Genomic DNA, 27,987 nt, shown 5'->3' on the forward strand with positions numbered 1-27,987 from the left:
TGATCTGTGTGAATTACACCAACGATTTAAAAGCTATTTATTTGCATTACCATTGTGAAATACCTTGCTATAATAAGACTGGTTTTAAAAATGGGGGTAGTGTTTATGTGTCTGACAGTCTCATGCTTTAAACACATGGATCGTACTATGCCTCTCTAAATTAAAATGAATGCAAATACAAATCAATACTCTATTTTGCAATTTGGTCTCTTCCAGCTGGTTTAGAAATTAATGCTTGATGGGAGAGAGGAAGTTGTTACGAAACAAAACATCGATTTGTATTAACTTTTTACTCACTGCTGGGAAAAACAATATGCTAAGGGCCAAGTTTGGTGTGAAAGGTAAATACTAAATAGCTGCGACCAGATGAAAATTACTTTATTTAAATACAAAAGCGAAATTCTTTTCCAGCACTTCTGGAAGCTTATTACGCAAATCCAATTCAAGATATTCATTACTATTTGTTCCTGACTTTTCTTTTTGCTGCTCTTTGGTTTATACTAGTCACTGCCATGTGTGTGAGCGTTGCAACAGAGTACGCATAATTTTCTTGTGTGAAATAACTGTATGTTAACTAGTGTCAGAGACAAGAAAGCATGTGGGCGAATAAAGTAGAATAGAATATTTCAGTTGGAAGGGACCTATAATGATCATCAAGTCTAACTGCTGCATCTTTGGCTGTCTGAAGGCCTGTGTACTTTTTCTTCCTACACAATTTCTTTTACTCTTGTATGTTACTTTATAGAAAGCTAGCGTATTTAATTTCTGAATTGTGAAACCTCTGTAGTTCTGCATGTGCAGTTGAGGTATTATTTAAACTAAAGATTTTAAGATAGTGCATAGCTTCAAGCCATTAATCTATTAGTGCATGTCATTAATCTATTACTAATACTGTACCATACCTGTTGCTAGGAGACTAAGCTTCTGATAAATTTGGCATCATCTGTTGTGAGGATGTTTAATCAGCTTATTTCCAAATGTGAGGAGAAATGAGTGGAGTATCATGCTTTGTTTTATAAGTCCATTGACTTTAAGGAAGCAAATTCTGTAATGCTCTTGTTTTCAGCTTTTTTAATGCAAAATGTTCTAAATAGCAGATTCCTGTCACTTTAATCTCTGCTTTCTTGGGAGTATGTTCCAGCTAATCCATGTCATCTGGAACAATTTCTTTTACCTTGGTAGAGAATCTGCAAGATAGTGCTGGCAATTTTCACAGGGAAGGAATAAAAAACTTGGCAAAATAGTTAGCAAGGAGAAGGGTGGCATGCTGAAAGTTCGTCATCCAGATTATGTGGAAATTTTGTATTGCATTGTCAGGAGACACAGAAAGGCTCTGAGCACTGTCTGCCTTTTCCGTTGTAATTGAGTAGGTTAGAGTACTTTACCCATCTACAAAGCAAATAGCTGCGACTTTTCATATGACTTTAAAGGAAAGATCATCATTGCTTGAAATTCCCACCCTTCCCATTGGTCAAATTGTACATAAAAACTTACCACTTGCTAGAATGAGTTTTTACTGTTGGCTAAATTGGTTAGGGTTCTTCATGAGACTTCACTTGGATAATGCTTATGATCAAAACCACAGGAGAATTGTAGAGAAGGTGGGCACACAATAAGGGTCTCTCAGGGATAGTTGGGTTTTGGGTGTTGGTTTTTTTTTTACTTGTGTATTTTGGGTTTGTGACTTTTTTAAAATGAACAAACTTGTTTTGTATGCTCTGTTCCTGGTACTTATATCAACTTCTGCAATTTTCTGAGTTTTCTTAAGTATTTTAAATTTAATGATATCTTTTGATAGTAAATTCCATGAACTGTGTTGTGCAGAGCAAGAAGTATTTCCTTTTTATCTTTTGTCCTGCTACTAGTGAGGTGGTGATCTATGTGATATTCTTCCTGGTAACTGTACAATGTGATATACCGAGGGACTGCTGGGGTAACCGCTGACTTGTTAGCACCATTCCGTATGCAAGAAGGAATATCGGTCCTGTGGCCATGCCATGTACCACAGTGGGAATCTGTTCTAGATGTGAACCGATGATAAGGGTAATTTATTTTAAAATTGATGATGTGTCTGCAACAGGTGCTGTATAGAATCCACTGGTGCCCCATGCATGCATGACAAATTTGGGGCAGTGATAGCTATTAAGAATTTGCCTGTACTGTAAGTGTCTTTTTGCCACATTGCGAAGGGTTTAAGGATAGAATCGTCCATCAGTTCCTCTGCCATAAGGAAAATTCTTACTGTAGTTGATTCTGCAGTAACAGAGGAGGGGAAGCATCATGTAATCCATATGGAAAACTCACAGTATTGCAGCTGAAGAAAGCTGTAAGATCAAAAATTAAAGAAGTGATAAATAAAACCTAGTTTATTTAAATGGTTATATGCTTCTACTCCCTGACAAGCGAACAGTAACCTTCTGTGTGAAGTTTAATGGAGACCTGTGAAAGAGGGAGTGAATGTCAGCGCTGTTTAAAGTGATCGCAGAGCTTGAAGTCATGACTGAAGAGCTGCTGTGGAAGAAAAAAGTAAACTAACTGAGCTAAAGGAAACTAATTTTGACCTACTATGAAAATTCTGAAACAGGAATGCATTCTCAATAAGCCTGTCAAAGTCTGCCTGAGCTCTGGTGAAAGAAACTCTAACCTACAAGAGAGGATCTAATTGAGTAATGTCAGAGATGATCCGACACAAATAAATTGACGAAGGATTGTCTAAATGACTGTCTGTTTCCTGGCCTGTAATTCTGTGGCTGTCATCTTTTCTTAGGTGTTCTGTGTGGCCAATTCACGTAACTACTTCACTAACAGCTACATCGGAGTTCTCCCTGTTCTCTAAGCCAGATACACAGTGCGCTGCTTCTGTGCTTCGTGGCCCTTCCCATTCTTCCTGCTCTTAACTTTTCTGTTTGTATTTTTGTTTTGAATTCTTCCCTATTTTGTACATCACCAGAAAGCAGGCTGTATTCCAGCTCTAATTACCTACTGTTTGGTGACAACAACCTGCAAATAAGTCCAGAAGGCAGAAGGTAAGTCTCAGCCTGGGTGAACCATGTAGTGGTCAGTGTTGGGAAAAACACTGACCTTTGGATGAGATTCTAAAAACACGTATCTTTCAAGAACAGTTTGATGACTCTTTAGGCATCTTCTGCTCCAGAATCCCCAAAATAGATAGTAAAAGCCATATTGATGCATCTGCTATATGTTTGAATACTCAGTTGAGAAAATGCATTAATTAATATGAAAAACATTGAGTGGCACACTGGACAACACAGTCTCTGCTTTTTGTATCATATGTTTACAAAAATGTGGAAAAGTAGTAATCTTTTTCCAAAGTAAAAACAATTTATGGGGTTTTTTTATCTATAGGTCATATGGGAACGACCTGTTTCTATCCTGGAAGTGCTTGTCCAAAAACTTTCCATAGCATGATTTAGCTTTGGGAGTTGGTGTTTCAGGAATAGCACGGGTTTTTTATCAAGAGTGTAGAGCAAACTGCAGATGGAAAGTGCATTGTGATGCCTAGTTAGATTTGACTGGCAATGCTGCACTGCAGGAATTGTAGTATTAGTCTTACACTATTTCAGCTACAAATTGATCTCCTTTTTTGGGTAATGTAGAATGGGACAGAACTCTGAGCTAAAACACTTCAAAATACAGTATTTAAAACTTTCAATCCTGGCTGCAAGCAGTGAGTGAGTGCGCAAAGGTGTGAGACTTCAGAAATAGAATTCCAAGTTTTTAAACCCTGAAGGATGTTCAGTACGTTGTGTAAACATACGGTATCATGACCAGTAATGCACTGATATTTGCAATGACTTGTTTGCTTTAGTCCTTTGCAGGACCTGATTGTCTTTGTGCTGACCTTTAAAATGTTTCTAAAGTTGGACCTGTGCCACTACCTAATAGTTTATTAAAGTTTGTTCTTTTTCTGTCTTGCTATTTTTTTCAGAATTCCAAAAGTCTGTACTATTTTAAAGTCTTTAAGTCAGTCTACTTGATAAGTTTATTTAGCAAAAGGGGAAGGAGGGTGCTTTTTTCATGGGCATGCTTTTCCTTCTCAGTTGGTGGAAAGGTACGTGAAATAAGTGATAGAAAATAGTACTGCACGTCAGGAAGGGAAAGAAAATATTTTGGTTTAACATATGTAATTTTAAAATCAGAGATTTAACTTTTTGTAACACTAACCTTTTCAGAGTCAGAATGAAATAGTAAAAAAATTCCCACGTGCTGTTAAGACTTTCTGAGCCAGTGGCTGGAGTATTGCCTAATAGGTCTGAATGAAGTTTTCTTCCACAAATTTCTCTAGTTTCTTTTAAACAGTCCACTGAAGATTATAGGTCAGCACTCACTGATCTCTGTGGTCAGTCTGACTTTCAATAACTTCACTGAACTCTTCATTTCTTGGTTTTATATGTATGATTTGTTTCAAGCTTTTCAAACTGCAACTGTTGATAAATCCATGATAAATTGTACCACTGGTGTTAGTCATTGTGTGTCTTTTGTTTCAAATTATGTTGATCTTCATGCCTTTGGATCTTTGTCATCCCTTGCTTTTATTCCCAAGTTATTGTTAATAGGTGGCTGTTAAGCTTGGCAGAGTAACCCTTCAGCTTTTAAACCAGCAGTCTTCACAGTTCTTTAAGAAAGTCACTGCACACCACTCAAATGTGAAATTCTTGTGGAGAAAAGTCAGAAAAAAAGTTTGGTTCTTCAAAGCTGTGCACCAGTGCCTCTTTGGTATTGCTGTCAGCAAGATTCCAGCTTGTGGGTCACATCTCTGTTGTCTCAGAGGGCAAAACACTTCAAAGGCCTGGTGTGCCATTTTATTTAAAAGAAATCTAAAAAAAAAAAAAAAAACCAAACAAAAACCTAGAAGTGGACTAAAATCTAAGCAGTAAAAGTTATTTTCCTTCAGGATTGTTTAGGTTTCATGGTGAATTATACCATATCTTTACTCATACAGTTGTCTAAAGTATTAGTAAAAATACGTAGTTTAAGAGACCAGCTTTATCTTTCCTTTCGCCTCCGTTCTCCTCGTTAGCCTCCTTCCCTCATTTACACCACTTTGGGTGCTGTTCTAAGGAATACAAAAGTCACTGAAATGCATCCAGCTGCCATGAGACTGTCAAGGAGGAAATAACGAGTTACAACATGCTTTTCATGTCAAGGTGTTGAAAAGCCTAGGAAGTCTCCATCTGAAGTAAATGCTTAGTAAGTGCTGATAGTTCTTTATATAGCCGTCTTTCCTTCCCCGTTCTTCACGGAGGTTTTTATATGGATACTGGTGCATTTGGGGAAGATAGAGTTGTGAATTTGAGTGAACAAAGACTGTTATCCCAAAGTGACATGTCTTTTATTTCAAGACTATGCCCTATTTTTAGGGAGGCCTATTTGTGTGTAAAAGCTTTCTTTCTAATCAGCCTACTTTACCAATCCAGTAATGCCGTAAGCAGTGCATTAATTGTGCAGAGGTGAAGGAGCACTGAAGTGTTGATAGAATCTTCTTCTTCAATTAGCAAGCAAAGAAAAGGCACATAAAAGATAAAACATGAGTATTAAACCCCAGACAAAGTTTGGTTAAACATGGCCATTTCCTAATAAATGCTGGAAAGTTTTGCCCGAAAATTACTTTAAAAATACGAACAAATAGGTTTTGGCACTGTCTGAATGTCATTAGTATCGTAGTATTGCTTGATTGCTGAGCATGAAACTTGGCTAATGACGTGATTTTTCTAACCTCCCCCCTAAGTTTTAGTTCCTTTTTTTTTTTTTCTCTTTAGTTCTTAGTCTTAAAGAGTAGGCATGTGAAAGGATTCAGTGACACTATTAGGTATTGAGGGGTTTTTTTTAAATAAACAAAGTGGGGGGTTGGTTCAGAAAAACTGACTATTTCAACATACAGTAGCAGTGTCTGATGACCCCCTGTTTACTGTGAAGTGTGTATTTTCTGTTGGGTATTTTTCTCAAGTCTTGTTATAGGTCTTAAGAAATCTTGTGGATAGGTAACACATTTGCATAGAGATTGGTAATACTTGGCCTGCAACAATAAATGGAAAACATAGAACCTGCTTTATTTTAAAAAAGGTGGGGAGCAGAGGTAGAACTTTCAAATACTGGAGACTAAAAAAAAGTCTTCTCAGAAGCTTGTCAAGTGTTGCAAGCGTTGCTGTAGATCAGAGCATGGAATTGATGACACGTGAGCCAGATATGGCCCTAATGTAATCTGCCTGTAATCTGGAAAAATGCTAACTTCTTTGCTCTGGATTGATGCCTCTTTTTAATGCGACCTGTTTGCTTTCCTCAGCAAGGAAAAGGTTCTCGCCACTGCCACAAAATTCCAAGCTTAAATGCTTCAGTGTTGAATTAATTACTTTTAATTAATTAATTTAATTAATTAAAGACTGTGAAGACCACAGTCTTCAGTGGTTGAATTAATCTATATTCTCTAGTGTTGTACCTTTTTTTTTTTTTAAGGGATTTTCCCATATGTGCATTGAGAACATACGAAAGTTTTTGTAACACAAAATACAACTTGATGATCAAAAAATTCTCTTATTAAGTTTGCAGTTTGTACCCCTTGGCTTACTGCCCCCCAGAGATTCTTCTCTTTGATTAGACACTATAAATTTTTGATTTTTACTCTTGCAGAATCCATGTCATGCCTAGAGTTGTTAGCTCACTTATTAGACAAGACTGAAGGGGAAAACGTTAATTCTAATGCACGAGTTTATGTGATAAAGGTTGGGGTTTTTTTACATGCATGCATGCGTTTACTGTATGCAGTATAGTAATATGCCTGGAACTGCTTTGGCGTGGAGCCCTTCTGGCTTATCCTGTAGTGACCTTCAGTCTTTAGCCTTCCAGCTTTAGTTTAACTTACGCATGCACTGACCTTTGCTATGGAAACGATATAGAAACACAAAAACAACTTGGCCGAGTTTCCTCCGCAAAGCAGTGGGTGGTGGATCAGTGTTCTATTACAGAGGAGGGTTTCTAGAGGTCAGTAGTGACAGCGTGCAGTAACTTACTACTTGTCTACAGCACACTGTTTGCTGCTCCTGGGAGAGTGGTATATGGTTTTTTTTTAAAGTACAATTTAAATTAACTTTTTTTGTAGTATGCAGCTCTAGGATTGCATGTTTAGAGTAAGTGCTGGAAGGTATACGTGAAAATACACCAAGTGTTCACCAGTAGCTTTAAGGTACTGTCTTTCTGTAAGCGACCGATGACTGAATCTTGGGCAGGCTGATATTGCAGCAGGTAATTGTGATGCATCTTCATCGCGGTGATTCTGCAGCACTTACCAGTAGATTGTAAAATGCTGTTAGTTTAAATACCTGTGGTGTGTGTAGAGACAATCTGTTCTTACTTGTATATAGTATGTATTCTTTACGAAGGTGAACTAAAGGTACAGATTACCATGGCTTCATTAGGTGTTTGAACAAAATGTAGCATCTGTTTTCAAGTTAATTATGTAGGTATTTTCATTGAAGAACGACTTTTTTTTTTTTTTAAACTGACTAAAATGTTTGGGCTATTCAACATGCAGAATTATGCATAAAGCAAATGAGATAATAAGAAAGTGTCACCCCACTGTCAATGAAACAAAGAACAATCAACTCTTTCTCTATGAAAACAGAACTGTATTTAAAAGGAATGAATTTTAAATCCCAAAATACGTAATTTTTCCTGATTTGAAGTTGATTTGGGCTAGTAAGTCTCCATTATTCACAAGAGAGGTATGGCATCAAAAATGGCAATTCAGGCTCCAAATACCATTTTTCTTTTGGGGGAGAGATGACACCGTCCTGGACGTGGAAGGTAGCTCAGATTCTGTGATAATTCAGTCCCCAGTGGGGACCAAGTGTGGTGGGCAGAAAGTTCCGCTCTGCTTACTGTGTGAAAGTTGTGTAGGGACAGACACCCGAGGCTTACTCTCCCCAGGATTATTCATGTAAGGGACTTCAGAATATTTTCATCTCTTCGGCAAACTACTGGACGTACCTGCAGTTAAATAGCCGGGGTACTTCCAGACAATTAACAAAGCAATCCAGCCCTGTCCTTTGTTCTCAGGAATGGTATGACAAGGGCTGCCTTTAATTTGTGGTGCTAGGAATGAGCGCTGAAGGCTTTGAATGATGACGTGATAGAAGTGACATGGGATGTGCAGGCGTCCTCTCCACAAGCTATTGGATCATTTTCTACCTGCTCACTGGCCCCCGCACACACATCTTTGATGACAGACGCCATAAATTTTTGATCTGACCCTTGCAGAATCCATGTCATGCCTAGAGTTGTCAGCTCACTTATTAGACAAGATTTAAGTGGGAAATGTTAATTCTAAAGCACAGATTGGTATACTAAAGTTTGGATTTGGGTTTTTTTTTACATTTTTTTTTTTTTTCAGTCTCTCCAGCTGCCTCAAACTTCTCGCTAGCACATCCGGCTGTCTCATTAGCATCCATAGCCTATTAAACTTACTGTCTTTTTTACGGTCAGTACAGCTGTTGGAATCACAGGGAGACTGTGCAGCCTGCTCATTGCTTGTTTCAGACTGTGGTATGTCTCCTTATGTGGCCCCCACTACTGTGATCAGGCCCTGAATTACACCGTATAACTGGGAGATGGGGTTATTCTTCCCTTCCCCACACCCCAGTTTAATTTGCCACATCTACTTGCACATATTGGTTCTGTTTATAGCTTTACGTTGTACGAGCATACATTTTATGCTTGTTTTTTATTTTAAACCTTAAATAAATGTGATAAATCATCTGTAATGTAAAGTATAAATTTATGAAATCTCTGCTACCTTGCCAATATGTTACTACTCTGCCTTATTTATTTATTTATTTATTTATTTATTTATTTATGTATGTGTATATATATTCTGCTACCTTTAACAGGACTTATTTGCAGATCCATTACAGCAATTCATTTGAGACAAAGCTGTTGTGGGAGCATCTGATTGACATAGGGGGCGGGGGGGGGGAAGCTCTTTGGCTTGTTTTGAGACTGGTTTACACTAGCATGGCTTTTAAGGATGTGTGAAATTTTCAGGGGGTTGTCCTGATGTTATTACAAATCATTTGTGATTATGAGATGCCTTTATTTATGTGGGTTTGCATTACAACATGCATAGGGTTCTTCTAAATTACTATACAAGTGTTTTCTGTTACATTATCATATTCTTCCTTGTAGTTTGCGTGGGACATTAGGCTTCTTGTTTGTTTTCATTCGATTTAATATATAAACCAGAAGGAAAGTGACTGAAGGTGGTACTACTGTGGGGGGTCTTGTTGTGGGGAGTTTATTATTTCTTCTGAAGCTGTAGTAACATGGTTTCAAATTTCTAATGCACAAGCTTGTATCACAAGAGCATGGTACAGAAAATGCAGTTGATAACCTATTGATACGTACCTAACCTGTTGGTGGGGTGGGCATTTTTGTCAGACTTTCCTGCCACTTTCCCCTGCCGTAACATGCTTTGCATAAGCCAGGCCCTGTATGTTGTCCATAATAGCGTCAGAGAGGGTGAAATTTGCTCAAGAACAATAAAAGCAAAACTAGCGTTAGACATGGCTTTGGCTTCGAGCGATTCCAGTACTACTGCGGCTGCCAGCGTGGCGTATATTTTGCTTCACTGAATCCAGGTTCCTGCTCTGCGTAGGCTTCTGTAGAGGACAGTTTCTCTGCTGACTGTAGATGGACCAGCTTAGTTTTATGAGTATCCCTGCCCCCCACCTCCCTCTTTCTCTCTCTCTCCTATCACTAGTATCTCTAGAACATTGTGGATATGTCCATTGTTAAGGAAGGGGAAGATAGCTTTAACTGGAAATTAGTTTTGTCACAGTGACCCCATTTGGAAGCTGTTCAAATTTTTGAATAGGTCTGGCTTGTAAATTATATAATTTCCAGTATTAGAGTGAACATACTTAACAAGCGTCACGTTTAGGCTGTGTTCCATTGTGTTAAGATTTAATTTTAACTCTGAGGAAAATGGATGGTGGAGCCAGTGTTAAGAACTGGCGACAAGATGGCTGCTGTAAATGCTGAACTAACACATGTCCTTAAGTTTTCTTTAAACTTCCATAATAATTAAGACTCATGGAAAATATGAAAATACTTACTTGTTGGGTTTTTTTTAAATCTTTTTGAAAGATTTTGGAGACGTGCATCAAGTACAGGAAGGAACTTGGGTGTTTATGTATTTGATACAAGAGTCTCTATGCTTCGCTATCAACATGACGAGAGCTAAGAGTGAAGTCCATTGTGGTTCCATAGATCACAGGTGACATCTGACAGATGAAGAATAGAAACCTGCCTGTACGCTGATGGTCACAGGAAACCTCCTGTGTCTCCACTGTAACATTTGGAAATGCTGGAATATCCCATTTATTTACATGGGAAGCAACTGATAATCTAGACTGTCACCACGCAGTGGCTGAGGGGGTTTTTTTGTTTGTTGGTTTTTGGGGTTTTTTTGCTGGATTAAGCTCTCTTTGTACTGAGAACTTTAGGGAGAACAAAGAGATTTTACATATTTTACGGAATAAAAGCCTGCAAATGATAGACATACATATATAAATGCAAATAAATGAGATCATTTAAGAACTTGGTTGGAAATAGGCCAATTACAGGACAGGACATTGTATTTGATAAAAGCTGCTGTGACTTTTAAAGATTGCTTGGCTGTTTGTGGCAGATAATGTTATTAAACTTTGGTTTATACAAATTTATAACCAAAAAAAGTTTGCTCTGCTTGCCTGGGGATGCATGAATTCTTGCTGGTAGCTGAAATCAGGTGGGGAGACAGATGAGAATTCATTGAGTTTAAGGGCAGGAACCAGTCTGCTTTAGCGCAACCTCCTCTATAGTCTACCTACAATGCAGTACAAAGTAGGCTACACTTTATGGTAAGTGTTGACCGGGACTGGACTCTTAAAGGCACGGCAGCTGGGAGATGTTGTACGCCTCCCAAGAAAGGTATGGGGAGATTTGAGGACAACAGAATTGAGAATTCTTTGTCTACAACCATGAAAAGCAGCACAGTCTCCTTACCACAGTAATCATCTAGAGATCTCCCAGCCCAGAAAAGCAACAGAAGCAGTAATCCTGAACTGTTTCTGTTCTCTCCTCTCTACTCACTTAGAGAAAATGCCCGTTCTAGGTTGGTTGTTTTTTGGTTTTTTTAGAGCAATCTCATAATGCTGTGACTATAGCAAATAATGTATTTGATCTATTGAGCTTTTGTGTCAACCGCTCAAGATATGTAGGTTGTTGTTCACTAACAGTTCCATGCTGCAGCTTGGCTGTAGATTTTTATCTGTAGTAGAATTCCTGCAGTCGCGGGAATCAGTCTTAGGAATTATTTTAGATTGTGTGTGTGTGTGCTGAATACGAAGAGGTAAAGAACAAGCCTCACATGGTGTTTTGGGTTTATTTGAGCAAACTCAAATTTATTTGCCTTAGGTGGTCTAGATTTAGCTCTTCTTCTTCTCAATCACATTTAACTCCATTGGGTAAATGGAAAGAACAAATACTAAAATTAATAGAGAAGAAGTATGACCATGCTGTTGTGTCTAGATGGGTTAATTAATGAGCAAGTATTGTATCTTGGACAAAAGCATTCATGTCACTTGGAAAGCTTTGAGAATGACTCTTTAAAGTTCCAGACTTCTGGCAGAAACCAAATTTCTGTTCTTGATTGAGAAAGCTCTAATAAAAGGGATAAGACTGGTAGGTGCTGTCACAGCTGTAACTTGAATATAGGATACAGGCATTCGTATGGTCTACGTAAAACTTACTGCCAATAGTAGTGCATCAAGATAAAGGACTCTACGCTGGTGCTTCTGCTTTCTGGGTGTGGATGTGCGTTGGTGTTTGTACTGCTGACTGCACTGGCATTAAATGACTCTTCTAAGTAGGTTAAATTGACATGGTTTTGTTTGTTTTTTAAGTGTTAGTTCTGTAAAGAGCTTGGATAATATTGTTGTGTGACCAAATAACTCTCCCTAGAGACAAAAATATTGACATGACAAAAACACATTTAAAGAATGACTGCCTGGCCCTCCCTCCAGTTTGATCATAAGTTGATGTCAAAGTCAATGAAATGTAAATCTGCTGCATTGCTTTTTTAGAAATTATATAACTTGCAGTGTGCATTCATCTGCCAGTTGCAGGAAGGTGAAGTAAACTTCATGGATTTATAAGACCTATTTTATAGGCTTCAGATTTAAAAATGCGGTGGCTAAAGGAAACTTGTGTGTTGCTGTCGGTTAAATTTGTTTTCTTCTGGACAATACGTTACCAATGAGCTATCATAAAACTAACCTTTTCTTTTAGAGTTTGGGATTTTTCTTTTTCTGTGTTTTCTGTTTCAATGTGTTTTGTGCCTAGACTTACTACTGTTAGCTCAAGCAGCAGGTGGTTTTGTGACAGTCAAGTGCATGGGTGGTTAGGTTTTTTAGGTAAGAAAAGATGCATGGATTAACTTGACATTTATCAAATTCTGGTTTTTAAAACATTTTCTTTAGCAAAAATAAACAGTACTCAGCTTCCTGATTTAGAATTAGACTTTAAATTAGGTTTTCTTTGTCTTACCCTAATACTTTTGCATTCACAAAACTTCTTAAATTTAATAAAACTCACTATTGCATTCCATAGTAGAAAAACTAAACTTGAAAATACTTTTAGTATTACTAGAAATACTAGAACACACTAGGTGTATCTTAGTAGAACTGATAATTTGGCTTTGATTACAAACAATATCAGAAATGCACCTATAACATAGCATAGCTTTGATGTAGAAATTCTGTAGATAAAACAATTATTTTCTCTTTGAAAGATTCAAAAGTAGTAAAGATATTTTGATACATTTGTTCTGGTAAGTGTTGTTGCTGATACTGGTGTTGGGGAACTGACGTGTACTCAGTTTTCTGATATCTGAAGAGGTTGGAGTTTGTAATTAAATACTACTCTTCGACTCTTAAGTCTTTGTACTAGTTCTGTATTTATATTATGCACACATAAATGCAGAAAAAGTCAACTAATATTTTAATACTGCATCTACTTTTTCATCAGCTCCTGGGCTACAGCGAAAAGCCAGTAAACCTACAAATGTTCATCGGAACAGCAGATGATCGCTACTTAAGACCTCATGCGTTCTACCAGGTGCACCGAATCACTGGAAAAACAGTTGCAACAGCTAGTCAAGAGATAATAATTGCCAGCACAAAAGTTCTGGAAATACCGCTTCTTCCTGAAAACAATATGTCAGCGAGGTACATCACAGCACAAATTAGCTGTTTGATTGCTATGTGGTTGGTTGGTTGTTTTTTCATTTGTGCAAAGGTGAAAGAAAAATCTTGCGAAATAGCATATTTTCCACAAATATGGCTCATTATGAAGATGGCATGTTCAAAGAGATGTGCCTAATGTTTAGGCAGTCAGAAGGAAAGAAGTAGAGAGCCAGGGAAGCTTGTAAGATTGATGGGGGATAGATGAGTGCTTCTGGGATTGTACTTCCCCGTTCAATCCATATGTATATAGGACTCTACATATGTAGAACTGCATGTGGGTTACTGGCCAGCAGAGTTTTGTTTTGGTTTTTTTATGAATATGTAAGACCTCTTCCTATGAAAACACAGTCATATAGTTTAGCTGGTTTTTTTCTTGATGGAATGTGGTCATTTAACTTCTGGTATCTTGGTAGGCCTTTTCCTTGTTTTGGTTATTTTTTTTATTTTTAGCAGTTCCATTATTCTGACTTTTCAGGTCTTGCCAGATAGAATGTGCTAAATAATAGTTCAATGGTTTGTTACAGCAACAGTGTAAGTGCCCTGCTCTAGCTGGAGGCTCAGCGAGCAGGCTAAAGCACAATTATTTCTGTAGCGCATTTATTTCTGCTGTGACTTCTGAAGTCAGCTTAAATTTTCCTAGTTGCAGACTTCATGCTAGTTCCATTGAGTGCTGTGAACCCACGATGATGTGCAAGATAACACTCCTCGCATGTTGATGTATATATGTTACTTGATTGAAGTATGTGTGTCGTGAGTAACTACGTGGAATGGTAGCTGGGATCTGATGGCTACGCTCTTGTCATTCTCTAGTCCTTCCTAAGGCAGAACTAAATCTTAAGTCTGTTGCTCCTTGTAAATGATGTTTTAAGTAACTTACTTGGAAGGCTAAACAATGTGCAGTAACACATAATCTTTTAAAGGCTCAAAAAAGCAGCAGCTAGATATTTACAAGACTAAATGTTTCACCAGAGTACTTGCTGCCATTTTTGACACTAACAGATCTTTTAATCTCAGACATTTAAAATAGCATAACATGGGAAAAAGTAGAATGCTCTTCATTCTTTAACAAAAGAAAGGCTTCAGAGTATACTTTGGCAATAGTTTGATTCATTTTCTTCCATTTCTCTTCTGATCCATCCGTCCTCACCTATCTCCAGTATCGATTGTGCTGGTATTTTGAAACTTCGCAATTCAGATATAGAGCTCCGTAAAGGAGAGACAGATATTGGAAGAAAGAATACCAGAGTGCGACTTGTGTTTCGTGTTCACATCCCACAGCCTAGTGGAAAAGTCTTATCTCTGCAGACTGCTTCCATACCTGTTGAATGCTGTAAGATTGCTTTAAATATAATTTATACTCATGTTTTGTGCATGTATCAGTAGTATTGTCATTCTGACAGTATTTATTGTCAGAATTATATATAACATGTATGTAAAAAGCATTGTGTGTAAAGAGCTAAATTACCAAAAATTAATATATCTTTATTTAAAGATGGTACTTGTCAAGTGGCAGCCTCAGGGTTTGGAGACAAAAGCGGTGTTTTCAGCTCTAAACCCGATACTGCAGTCACAGCTAGCAGCTTCAGAAGTTCCTGTATGTGAGCAGAGGCAGCTGATAGATGTCAGTGACAATAAATATTCATTTCAGGAAGAACTAATACCATTTCATTTGCAAGAGCCTATACCATTACTTGTCTTTATGTAGTATTATCTAACAAACAGCTGAACTTCTAGAGAGCTTATTTGTTAAATGCTGGCCCTAAAGAATCGAAACATGACCTTAAACAATTTGAATTTTGTCTATAAATTACTGAAGTAATTTTAAATTTTATAAAAAAAAACCAAACCAAAAAACCCCCCCCAAAAACCACAACACTATTCCTAAACTAAAAATTTCATTTCCTTCACCAGTAGAGACTGTTGGAATTCATGGCTTCTTGGTGTTTCTTTTCTATGTATCAGTGTATCTAGTATCAGTGTAATTAAAAAAAAATTAAAAAAAATAAAGCGTACACAAATATGATTTATGTATGTAAATAAATGGTTGGTTTAGTTTCACTCCTGATTCTTCAAGTTAGGATTATCAAAGAAATGTCACTATGATTGAAATCACAAATAATAATTTTCCCTTGGTTTTCTTTTTTAAAGCTCAGCGATCTGCTCAAGAACTTCCTCAGATCGAGAAGTACAGCATCAATAGCTGCTCAGTAAATGGAGGCCATGAAATGGTGGTGACAGGATCCAATTTTCTTCCAGAATCCAAAATTATATTTTTTGAAAAAGGACAAGGTAAATACTGTCTTACTTTTTTTCTTGAAAACAAACCCAAAACCACTACCTGAGCTTGATTTTCGGAAGTAAGGAGGTTTAAAAAAGGAAGTAAAGTTAAGTCACCAGTAGCAATCTGAAACCAGTTTGGGCACTGGTCTATAAGCTGGGTGACAGTTGTTAATGCAGTAGTACTTCTGATTCAGGAAGGCAATTAGAGGCTATCCGACTTGGAATTGTGTATATTTGAAAGATGCTGTTCATCTGAACATCTGTCATTTGAAAGATGATAGCATGCATTTTGTCCTTATTAAAAAAGTGAAAAAGGGAAATAATGGAAATACGCTGTTTGATATTGATGTCATGTTACATCCGATTTAATCATTGTGTAGGAACCAACTTACTCCGGAGCTAATGAAATAAATACTAGTTAGAAAACACTACAGATTTTTTTTTTTCCCCTACGTTTGCGTAAGATTTTCTATAGAAGTTACTCTTAAGGGACACATTTTTTACTAAAAGTCTCAAGATCTGGCTCAGATCTGGTGTGAAGCATCTGCTTCAGCCGTGTCTCTGCCTCATCTGCATCTGTAAGCAGGCAAGTGTGCATCCCCTTCAAATACTGTGGAAAAGCAGCGGTACGAACAACAGCGACCTCTTGAACGCATGTTAAACATGTATGTACTTGACAAGCTGGTCACGTATTTAATTGCCAGGAAATCAGCGATATTATAGCCAGCTCTCTAGGACCCAGGTTCAATCTTCCACACTTAGCCATGGGAGGGAACTGCAGCAGCTTACCCTTGTATATTAGCAGAATTAAAAATTATATTGCAGGCATGCGTTTCAGTTAGGGTATGCTAAAGACAGCGTTTCCTTCATGCAGCGAAACCTGTAGAAGAATTTAACTGCATGAGAAACAGTTGAAAATTTAGGACTAGCTTTATGTAATACATAAGAGTTCCTTTTCTTCCCTGATTGTCCCTTTAATACAGAGAGCGTAACGTTTGATTAACTTAATTATCATTGATCTGGCTTGAATACCTGACTTGAACTTCAGGGAAAACAGTGCAAAGTAAATCCTTAAAAATAAAAGCTTGCAGCCAAGTCCAGTTCTTCTACATCTTCTTATTTCCTTAAATATTTAAGTAAAAGACTTGGGGTGGATTTTTTTTATTAGCAAATCCCACAGAAGTGGGGGTTTAATGTAATAATGTATTTTGACGCCGACTTGAATGCCTTTTTAAGAAGTACTGCTGCTTGACTGACAGTAGGTCCCCTGAAAACCTGTACAAAACCCAGTAACAGAGACCAGTGTTAGACCAACGGTAACGGGTTACGCTAGAGCTGGGCAGAGAGGTTCACCAAGGCCACTTACTTCCCTCGCAACACAGACCACGTCCCTGGTGTTTGAGCTACTACGGGGTCTTTCAGCTCAGTGGAGGGTGTTAGTTTTAAGCGTATAACCTGTGGGTATGTGCACGAAAGCATGGCATGCGTTCTCTCTCTCTCGCATGGTGACTTAAACTGTAAGTCATCAGCACATTTGTTTGACTAATCACAAGTGTTAGTAGTACTTTAACTACCTTTCAAAAATGTTTTTAGAAAAATGGGGGGAGGGGGGAAACTCCCTCTGTATGCTTGTAGTACACATTGCCTCCTTTGGAATTAAATCTAATTCTATGTCATCAGCAGGTTCTGTGAAAATGCAGAATCCTGCACAACTGTCACCTTATATGGACAACAGCTGTAGTGTTGAAACTCCTAAAGCATCTCTATACTTCATGCTTCGGTTACGATACAGCTCTGTCAGTTGAATGGCCTCTATGACTGAAAATAAATGCAGTTTTATATTAAGTATTTAAGTTTTTTTAAGATAAAGTATTTAAGTGTTTTAGAGAATGCTTTTTGCTTGAATTATTTGCAAATTTCTCTCAACAGATGGACGACCTCAGTGGGAGGTAGAAGGGAAAATAATTAGGGAAAAGTGTCAAGGGGTGAGAAACAATTTTTCTTACTTTAGAAAGCTTTCTGTTTTAAAATGAGAAACCAAACATCTTCACTGTTGTTCTGAAATTTAGAATTAATTTAGTAAAGTAAGTAGGTCATTGGCTGATTCAGACAGACAGTTGGAGACTTCTAAATTGGCTTAATACTATAAAATAGCCATTAAGATGATGCTTTGAAGGAACTGGAAGCAGTATGTTTGTTGTGAAAGCAATAAAAAAAGAAATTGAAAATTGGAAAAAGAAAACTGAAGATAATTTTGCCAAGATGACAAATAATTTCCAGTGCATTAAATTTTTTCTTAAAAGCTTAATGATTGAAAAAGCAATTCGTTGACTGCTGGAGGTTTTTTTAGGCTGTGGCAGACGAGCAAAGCATCCTTTAGATGATGTGTCTAATTAAAAGCATTACTTTCAGAACACTTGTGTCTAAAAGAAGCAAAAAGTCTCCAAATAGAAGTTTGCTTATAGTACTGTTTTACTATATAATATGCATAAGCTTGAAGTTTACCCATTTCAAAATATCAGTGTGCTTTAGTTTTTTGCAATAAGTGTTTTAGTGTTTTCTGTAATGAATAGCTGTTTCACTTATATTCTATATGTAAAACTTTTTCGTTTCAACTTTCATATAGGCAAACATCATACTTGAAGTTCCTCCATACCATAACAAAACCATTACAGCTGCAGTTCAGGTGCAGTTTTATCTCTGCAACGGCAAGAGGAAAAAAAGCCAGTCTCAACGTTTTACTTATACACCAGGTATTAAATGAAAAATAAAAGGTTGAGTTTTACTTTGGTTTTTAAAGGAGATATTTGAAAGTAATTCAGACAGTCCTTGTACCTTTAACAAGCAGAGAAGACTAGCCTTGAATTTTTTGTAAAACAACTTCAGTTTGTCTAATTAAAAAGCTGATATCTAGAGTAACAAGCTGCAATACTATGATTACAGCCACGTATCTCTTTGTTGCACTTTTTACAGAATAATTTGCATTTTACTTTTTTTTTTTGAGAGTGATGATGAATCTCAGAAGCTGCTCTGTAAATAACCCTAGTGATGATGTGGAGAATAGTGAGATCATAGGAGAACAGGTTTTACACATTTTTTTTTTTTTCCCCCCCACCTCAAATGTCAAAAAACCGTGAAGAGGTTTAAATACAAGGAAGACGATAAAAATATTTTCCCTGCTTCTGGGCACACTGCAGCATTTTGAGAGAAAATAGTTTTAACTTGTACAGTTTTTGCTTCTAGCTCTGTTAACTGTACGTGTAGTTAAAACATCTTAATCCCTTTTGTTTGGTATGAGGAAGTGGTTACTACTAGATACGCAATGCCAGCTCCTTTGCCTGCCACTTACTGTCTTTTCTTTTAAGAAATTTTTACCCGTTTAGAGTAGTCAGAATTCACAAGGTGCAAATGATGGTGCTGGACCCTTTAGTACTGTTTGGAAGACTTTAAGTCAGATAGGTAGATGAGTCTTAAAAGCAGATATGGATATTTATGTAAACTTCTTAAAGCTAATAGGTATGCTGACAAAGCCAACTTCCATTACCTGACGTGTTTTTTTTAAAATCATGTCAGCTAAGTTTTGCTCACTTGTTGTGCTCTAAAATTACCTACTTCGTACCTTCACGTGTAATTTACGCAATGCTACCTAGGTTTCTGGTACACTAAGTATACTTTTATATAATTGTGGTGTCAGATTTGTGGTATTTTTCAACCATTCTTAAGAATGTCAGCTTCTAAGGTAGTTATTAAACACATTTAAACTATATTTTTGTTCGAGAACTCCATACTTAAATGGTGGAATGAAGTAATGACACTGCTTAAGTAAGAAGTAAGTTTTAATTATAACTGCAGCTGTTATTGCACAAACATTTTAAAATGCATTTTTTCTATAAATATATATAGCAGATTATGTAACAGTGTATTTTATAAAGCAGTAATTAGGCAGTTGTGTTAACATTTTTCTACTGTTTGTACTTAAAAATCAGTGTCTTTTTCAAGAGCGTGCTGGTAGCTTGAAAAAATAATAATAATCCTGTAACTGAAAGTGTGTCAATTTGTCTGTGTTATAAGAACAGTTGTTGCCATCATTGAAATTGGAGGATATGCTGAAAGGGCTGCTGTAATTAAAACAACACGCACTACCCAGACTAGTTTAAGTGTGTTGCCAAAGTTCATCTGTCATTTTCATCAGAGGCTGAGCAAAGTTTGAAGCCTGCTAAGAAATGTCATTCACCGTTTCCTAGCGCCTGAGACCGAGCTCGTGCCTGCCTGGTGTTGCTGGAGCCCCGCAGCAGCAGCCATCCTCCATGTGTGTGTCCTTTTGACGTACTGCACTTCCTGTGGCTGGGTTGCACGTGTCCGTGAAAACATGAATTGCATGGGAGGATATTTTAGAAAGGAAGATAACTGCCTTTGAGTAAGTGCTAGGAGAGTTCCTGACTTTTAAGGGTTGACAGAGCAGGTGTAAAGTCAAAGAAAATGAAAGCAGAGCAAAAGAAGGGAAACTGGAGCAAGGACGCGAACAGTACTGTTTGTGGCTGTTAAGCAGCAATTAGTGTGCGTTTATCACAGGATACCAATGGGTTGGAATTGTAACAATTGTTTTACTTTTTCTAGTTATAATGAAACAAGAGCACAGAGATGATGTGGATTTGTCTGCTGTTCCATCTTTGGCCCTGCCTCACGCGAGCAACGTCCAGGGCCTGCATTCTATCCGAACTCAATTGCCCTCACCAGAGCAAGGGCATCCACATGACAACTTACTGTCCACGTCACCCAGGAGCCTTGTGTGTCCGGTCCAACCTCCATACACAGCAATGGTGACCTCCGCAGTATCCCACCTGCCACATATGCAAGGTAGAAACCTTAGTCCAAGTGAAGAGTGTCATGTTTTGCCTCCTGCTGTGGTTCAGTCTTTTCAGGTAACATCAGCACCTCCTGTGAGGCCTTCTTACCAGCCTATGCAGTCTAACGATGTATACAACGGACAGTCTGGTCTTCCTATGAACTCTGCCTCCAGCCAAGGATTCGATGCTATTTCATTTCAGCAAGACACAGCTGTACCTCATTTGATAAATCTTAGCTGCCAAGCTCTACCACCAATGCAGTTTCATTCTTCAAATCCAGGTTCTGTGGCGACACCAAGTACAGCAGGGCATCCGCTAGCACACCCAGCTCACTCGGGACAGTCATCTTCTCACCTACCGTCGATGGGATACCACTGCCCAAGCGCGGGGCAGGGCTCCATCCCTTCTGCAATGAGCCGGTCCCTTGGGCAGTCTTCTCCCCAGCTGCAGCAAGTCCCGTACCATTCGACAAATCCAGCATCCGCTTCATCCCCATCCCCCACAGCTTCCCACCCTTTGGTCCATTCGCCGCTGTCTGGACCTTCTTCGCCCCAGCTACAGCCTATGCCTTACCAGTCTCCTAGCTCAGGACCTGCCTCATCTCCCCCGCCAACCGCCGTAAGTCACTCGGGACAGCACTCCCCTCAAGCACATAGTCCAGCGCTGGGAGGTCTTAACGCAGCATCATCCCTAATACACCATACCGTATGCGATTCATCTCCATTTTCACCAGACGGGGCAGCTATTAACATTAAACCAGAACCTGAAGATCGAGAATTGAATTTTCAAACAATAGGACTACAAGACATCACGCTAGATGATGGTAAGTGGATATAATGTTTTAATACTGGGATATAATCTACCTTAAGCTACAAAGTGGGTGTGGGAGGGTTGCTCTGTTTTGTTTAGAAAACACTCCTCTTCACAGAAGTAAATTTGTATCATCAAAATGGAGTCATACTTTTGTGAAAGCAACAACTTATTTAAACCTAACGATAACCAGCTGCAATCCGTAGTTACACAGTTCAAATACTTTAGTCTAATTTGCCCATAGACTTAAAACAGGGCTTGAGGATTAACTCCTACGCATTGATACCTTATAGATAAGGAATTAATTTGAAGCCTTTCCTGACGGTCTTGTTGGTACGTTTCAGTGAAAGTCACAGTAATATATCTAAGTTGCACAGATGTAGTTTGGAGTCTTGTTTCTTGGAGTTGTCCCAGTTTTGAAGGGCAGGCTCGTTTTCTGAAAATACATCACATGCATTTTGGCACTGTCATAGTCTCTTCACAGATGTACCGTAGATACGCTGTCAGCATTCAGCACCTCTGCTCACAGTAGCTGTTTGCTTTCTCCATACCACTCTAGCTGCCTTTTTGAGAAATTCACTTGTTTAACATAAACAGAACAAGGATATTCTAGTGCTAAAGTCCAGGCAATAAAGTTCTCTAAATACTTGGACAGTGTTAATTTACAGAACTTGTCCAACCAAGTGGGAAAAAAAATTAATTATGTCAGGTCCTAAACATCAGCGTATTTGAGGCATAGATACAAGGCAATTAAAGAACACGTCATGTTAATAAGGCTGGAAGAACAGAAGGCCTGGCCTTAAAAGGTGTGTGTTAAAGGTGTTCAGTGTTGATGGTGGGAAACTTATTAATATCTCTTTTCTACAATAGCATTAACTGTTGTGGGGTTTGGGGTTTTTTAATCATCCCTAGTAATTACTTAATTGCATCAGCAGTCGTGTAAAGAATTCAGTGTGGGTAACCTGTTAAATATCCTTATCGGTCCCAGTTCCTTCATAAATGGAAATTTGCTGTTGTTACCTTCAGTCAGTAATGAGAAAACTTAGTAAGAAAACAGACACAGCATACCGGGAAGAAAATGAGAGAAACTGGTAATACAGTTGGGCTTTCAATTAAACGGCCACCCTAATTAAACAAAGCTTTCTTTTTAGAAACACTGTTTATCAATCAACGTAACTTTATTTAGAAAGGAAGGGACTGATTCTATCAAGGACTTCCTGAGGGGAGAAGAACAAGGCTCTATGAAACAGAATGCAACAGAAAAATAGCATTTTCTGCTTCCGTACTAGAGAAGTGAGAAAGAGATTAATTTTTCCCTAAGTGTCACATTAGGACCTACCTTTTTCTCATCCTCCTTCCCTCCACACCCACAAAAAAGATGTAGAAATAAAACAGAACTAAATAGTGTAGTTAAACTTTTCACAACAGAAGCAGAAGCGTTCAGCATTTATGAGCATCTTGGCAGTTTGTTTATACTTGTTCAGAAATTAATGCACAGAAAAGAAAACCAATTTTTTCCCCCTGCATCAAAGATATCAGTTGATTTTAGAGAAGTATAATCAATGTACATATGAGTCAAATGGCTATAGCTTTATTAATTTATAGCAAGCATTATTTTTTTAAAAATAGAAGTTTAAAGAAGATCTGATAACTGATGATTAAACTGTACACTTCCTATACGGAAAATTGAACATGATTTTAAATGCTGAACTAGCACTTGGCAGCAACAGTACATTTGCAAGCACAGAGATTACCTTCAGTTCAGTTTCATATTACGGCCATTCGATGAGTGCTTGGGGGGCTGGGTTTGGGGGGTGGTTTGTTGGGTTTTTTTTCTTCATTTCCAATCTGCAAATACAAATCAGTCGTCTCGCCTTAAACCTGCTGGTCCAAAAAACTTGAAGGGCACAGTGACAAGACACAAGCTGCTCAATTCTCTCAAACTTGAGTAAATGCTTCCTCTGCTTAATCAGCTTTAAATAAAGAAAACATGTTTAGACAAGAACGCTTTTTTTATAACTTATCTAACATATTACTGCGGTTTTAAAAATAATTTCAGTATTTTTCTTTTGTGCATAATCAAATTTTAGTTTCTGTACAGATAGAGCTAGACACAAATAGCGAAATCAGTTATTCTACATTAATGTTACAACAATAAAGGAAAAAAATCCAAACATAATTGCATACATAAATGAATGTTGATACAGTATGTTCTCCCAGCTAATACCTCAAAGCTGTATTTAGTTGGAAAATAGGTTTTTAAGGGTTACCAGTTAAGGTGAATAAACCTCTCAAAACAGTAAGGCAAAGCCAATTGAATATAGTATAAATCATGTCTGGATTACTGACCTTAAATACTTCAGGCAGCAGTCTGGGAAAAAAAGTAAACAAACTCAAAAAAAACATTGACAGCATAAATAATCTTCTTTCTTTTAGTTAATGTGCGCTTTTGAAAAATTAGCATAGTAGATATTTTCTTGGCAAAGAAAATATTTTAAGAAACGTTGAACAAAATTTGAGCATAGTGTAGAAGTGCTACCTCATGACAAAATTAGTCCCAGAATTACTAAGCTGTTTAGCTTGACAGAGTGTAGTTTAAAATTGTTTTAAAATAACAAATAAGCAAAAAAACCAAAACAAACAAACAAAAACCAAACCCCAAACAATCCCACCTACAGAAGTGGCAGTCCGGATAGTAGTTGCATAAATTCCTGTAAGCAAGACTCCTAAAATTGAATCTTGGTGCCTCTTCAGCCAACATTAAGGCTTTTTCTTCAGAACACACCAAAAAACCACTACTATTTACTACAGAGCTACAAACTGCTTAATCCATAGGTGTTCAAGCTAAGAGCATCTGCATTAGCCTTGATCCAGCGTCTCCTGGATCCTTTATAACTTCTCTGCCAAGACAAATACACTTGCTGATGGCCGGAATGGAGTCTCTTTTCAAACTTTGTTGCCTTCCTTTGCCCTCTACCAATTAGAGCAAGCTGGGCTCTGTTTGGGATATGAGCGGAAAAGAATGACACAATTTAAAGGCAGATCCTCTACCTGGGTGTCTACATAAAGTATACTACTTGCCCCCCCCCAAACCCACCCATCCCTCCACACACACCCTTTATTTTTTACTGCTGAAGTTTGTGCCGGTCTTTGTTCTCTTGTTTTTCAACAGGATCTGGTTAATGCTTTTCTAATCTCCACCTTTGAACGTGCTCTTTTGTTTGGCTTCCCCTCTTCCCATCCTTCATTCCTACAGGAAACACTAATTCACTTGAAGAAACAAGGGATCAGAATGCATGAGGGCACCTGGATAGGAAATTCAGATGATATTACCAATAACAATTTCAAAGTAACTTACGCTGTATGCTGCTGCTTAAAAGGTGTTCTGAAAACCAGTACTTTTTTCCGCTTAGATCTTTGCAATAGTCAATCTGTACAAGCTGGTGGATGTTTGGACGGGAACTACATAAAAGCAGCTTCTTGCTCTTTAGTTGTCCCCTCTGCTTTTCCTCCCCTGCCCCTGGGCTGTTTGGCTGCCTTTTTTTCTTAAAGTCTTTCAGCAAGCCTGCCCTCTGCCCCGCTCCCCAGGCTAATGTTTCCCTGTGTGGACAGTGGAATATTTAGGGCTGCAAATAGGTGTAAACAAGGCAGCTTAAGTGACAAGAAGCAGGCAGCTGGTCATTTCTGTCCTTTCCCATATCCATCATCCATACGGTGCTCTGTTGTATGCTTATCTAATAAAGGTCCCATTTCTTCCCACTTGGAGGAAAAAAAAAAGCAAGCTAGTTGGTTAGAATCAGTCTAGTTCTATGGTGAGGCCTTGTTAATTTTTTTTCCCCACTGTTTTTAAAAAGTGCTTCTAGTGTGGCGGTTTACCTACCCATCCCACTGTCAAGTTTTAGATTTAAATCTATCTAATACTGTTGATCTAAAATTTAATCTCTTGTGGCTTGCAGTTTAGGAGTGAGTTTACCTTGGATTTTATAGCTTTCTACAGCGATGAGATTTCTAACGTGTACAACTGCATGTAACTGTTTTTAAGGTATTATGTTAGGCTGTATTCAGCAAATCAGGATGACCTTCTACTAATCCTCTTACATTTTGTTACTCATTGCATCTCCATTACATAAAGCTGGAGATTAGAAAATAGAGTATGTGGACTTGATATAAATCATAACTAGAAATCCTCTAACAGTTTTGTGTACATAAAGCAGTAAGTTGTTTTGTCAGACACATTCCATGTAGAATTCTAAGCCATTTGCATTCATTCATTTTAATAGTTCTGTGATAATTGTCTAGTTGATAAATTCTCTTGCTGGGAAGCTCAGGGATTATTCTGATTTTTTGCTAGAAAATATGTACATCTTTACAGGTAGCTTTTTACTGTAGCTTCAGCTTAACTTCTGGACAATCCCAGTAGAAACTAATAGGAAAGTACTGGAGAATGATTGTACTTTGTATTTATCTATGTATTTGAAAATTATGCATTAACAGGTCATTCTTAATTAAGGCAGTGTCCTGCCAAACAGCATTGAAGGCCTACAGAAACAAAAAATACCGAATGCTGGAGTCTAGCTTAGTGTGGAGGAGAGTGGCTCAAAAATGTCTTGTTTGAGTGTAACTCAAATTTGAGATGTTCTTAAGATGTACATCTCAAACTCAAGGCGTTTTTTTTACTCTCCTAAGTATGGAACAAAACGTTGCATCTTGCAGCATGCCCGACATGCATTTGTGTGACAAGAACTTGAGCCTACATTGTACATGGAACTCCTGGATTATTCCTGTTGATAAAAGGCATTCCAAAAATTATACTAGTATAAATTGTTTAATAAGGTTTTGTCCAAACTCCTCCTTTCTTAGTAATCTGTATATTATATATATATTATCAAGCAGTATGGAGATAGAATTGTAAACTGCTTTTTACTGCTAATTCTTCTCGTAAGCTTATGGGCTTCTGCAGTGAGATGTTGAATTTGAGTAAGGTGATGAGGCAGAACCTGAAATGTATTGGAAGAGAATTGGGAATCTGCTTTTAGTAAATAGGTGCTAGGAATTAAACATCTCCAGACTAAGCAGTAGATTAAAAGGAAAAGGTTGAAACAGTGAGGAAGGGTGAACGAAAAGAATGTTACTGTCTGGGGTTCTCAGCAGTTAAAGAATGCTGTGACCGTGTCTTCCAGTGGATTAATTCACTGTGTTCATAAAATCTGTGCCAGGAAGGCACCTATTGAGAAGACAGGTTGCAGACTGCTGATGTGTAAAGAACTTCAGACAAGTCTCTTCAGTCCTCAAGTACCCATGACCAGCAAACGTATCAAACTTCCTATTGCCCTCCGTGAGCCACAGAACACCTCAGTTAATTCAAAGTAAGCTCAAATAGTTGCACCACCGCAAAAAGATTCCTATTTAAGAACTAGAAGAGGTTAGAAACTTACTCTGTGAATGCAAGTGATGTGACTACGTCATGGTGCAGACACTTGCAATAGTAGCAGAACTGGAAGGAGTTAGGCATGCCCTTGTGACGCTGGGAAAAATACGCTTGGACACCTCCACACTGCTTTCCGCTGCGCAGCACGTATGCTCTAGCTCCATGGCACACACTTAATACTTACCATGTTAGACTCGTCTATCTTCTTGCGTGAGAGAAAGGGATAAACATATGACTTAAATGAGTTGGTTTCACTATGGTACATAAATACAGAGTCATAATCATAATGCGAACAAGGATATTTGTTATATATCCTATATATATTTGTGCTCCACAGGCACATTCAGCCTCTCTCTATAGCTATAATTGTAATGTGCACAGGAAGTCCATACTCCTCCTAACATTTTGTACAGCCTCATTTTATCAATTAAAAAAAAATAGGACTTAGCAAAGTTGGCATTGAACTTGAAATTACTAAAAGTAAGCCTGGTGTGGCATGGTGACTTGCAAGGCAACCTACCATGTCCTGAACAGTCTGCCATTGCAGCCATGGCCTGCCATGTGACTGATTTTGATCACAAATCAACAGAATCAGCTGCCTGCTCCACAGCAGAGAAGACTGAGCATTAATTATAGCCTAGCAGCTTTTTTTTTTTTTTTTTTTTTTAAGGGAAAGTTGACCCTGTACTACTTGCTGGTCATGCGGAGTCAAAACCAGGCTAAATATACTGCCCTAACAAATGGGATGTAGCTGCAGGGATCATCACAGAGATGCAGCTGATAGAGTTCTATCTGGAGCTGACAAAAGAAGGCCTGTATTCACAGAAGCATGCGCTGCAGTCTATCCATAATGTTCTTTGAGGTTTACTGATCCGCACTGCCTCTGTAAATACAGCAGTTGACTCATCTGTCCCCTAAAATGCATGAATTCCTAGGTGGATGCAGCAATACTACCAAACCTAGACAGTTGATATGATCTGCCAAACCATTATATCAAACTTCTTTTTGCAAAGGATACCAAGTACTTACTTGAGCAACACTGCAAATCAATCACGCCTTCTAGAATATATTTGGGGATCTACTTTTCTAAAACCAGTGACATCTTCTACATTAAGTCCCATTTCCCACGCATCATACTGCAGTAGTAGTAAAGGATGCGCAGGCTAAACTTTTAATCACGTGATACAAAAAATGAAGTTGTTTGACTCTTGTAGGAAGAGATCCTGAAAACCAAATGGTGTAACTCCAGTAGCTTTTTGGTCTGTATCTGTGATAGAACTGTCATTTTAAGTTGACTTACTGCTTTGACCCAGATCTGGTGCAG

General features: G+C 38.0%; 1 protein-coding gene across 3 annotated transcripts in view; it reads left to right on the forward strand.

The window, feature by feature from the left end:
• The window catches only part of NFATC3 (nuclear factor of activated T cells 3), a 106,379-nt gene that overhangs the window by 63,071 nt on the left and 15,321 nt on the right, over positions 1–27,987 (forward strand). For all 3 annotated transcript variants that reach the window (XM_040615255.1, XM_040615256.1, XM_040615254.1), the window contains 6 exons: positions 13,081–13,280; positions 14,456–14,628; positions 15,447–15,587; positions 17,508–17,563; positions 18,205–18,331; positions 20,196–21,248. In XM_040615255.1, the coding sequence (XP_040471189.1) occupies positions 13,081–13,280; positions 14,456–14,628; positions 15,447–15,587; positions 17,508–17,563; positions 18,205–18,331; positions 20,196–21,248 (1,750 nt within the window). The remainder of the gene's footprint in view (positions 1–13,080; positions 13,281–14,455; positions 14,629–15,446; positions 15,588–17,507; positions 17,564–18,204; positions 18,332–20,195; positions 21,249–27,987) is intronic.

The sequence above is a fragment of the Falco naumanni genome, chromosome 15 (genome assembly GCF_017639655.2).
Source record: "Falco naumanni isolate bFalNau1 chromosome 15, bFalNau1.pat, whole genome shotgun sequence".
Taxonomy (NCBI): Eukaryota; Metazoa; Chordata; class Aves; order Falconiformes; family Falconidae; genus Falco; species Falco naumanni.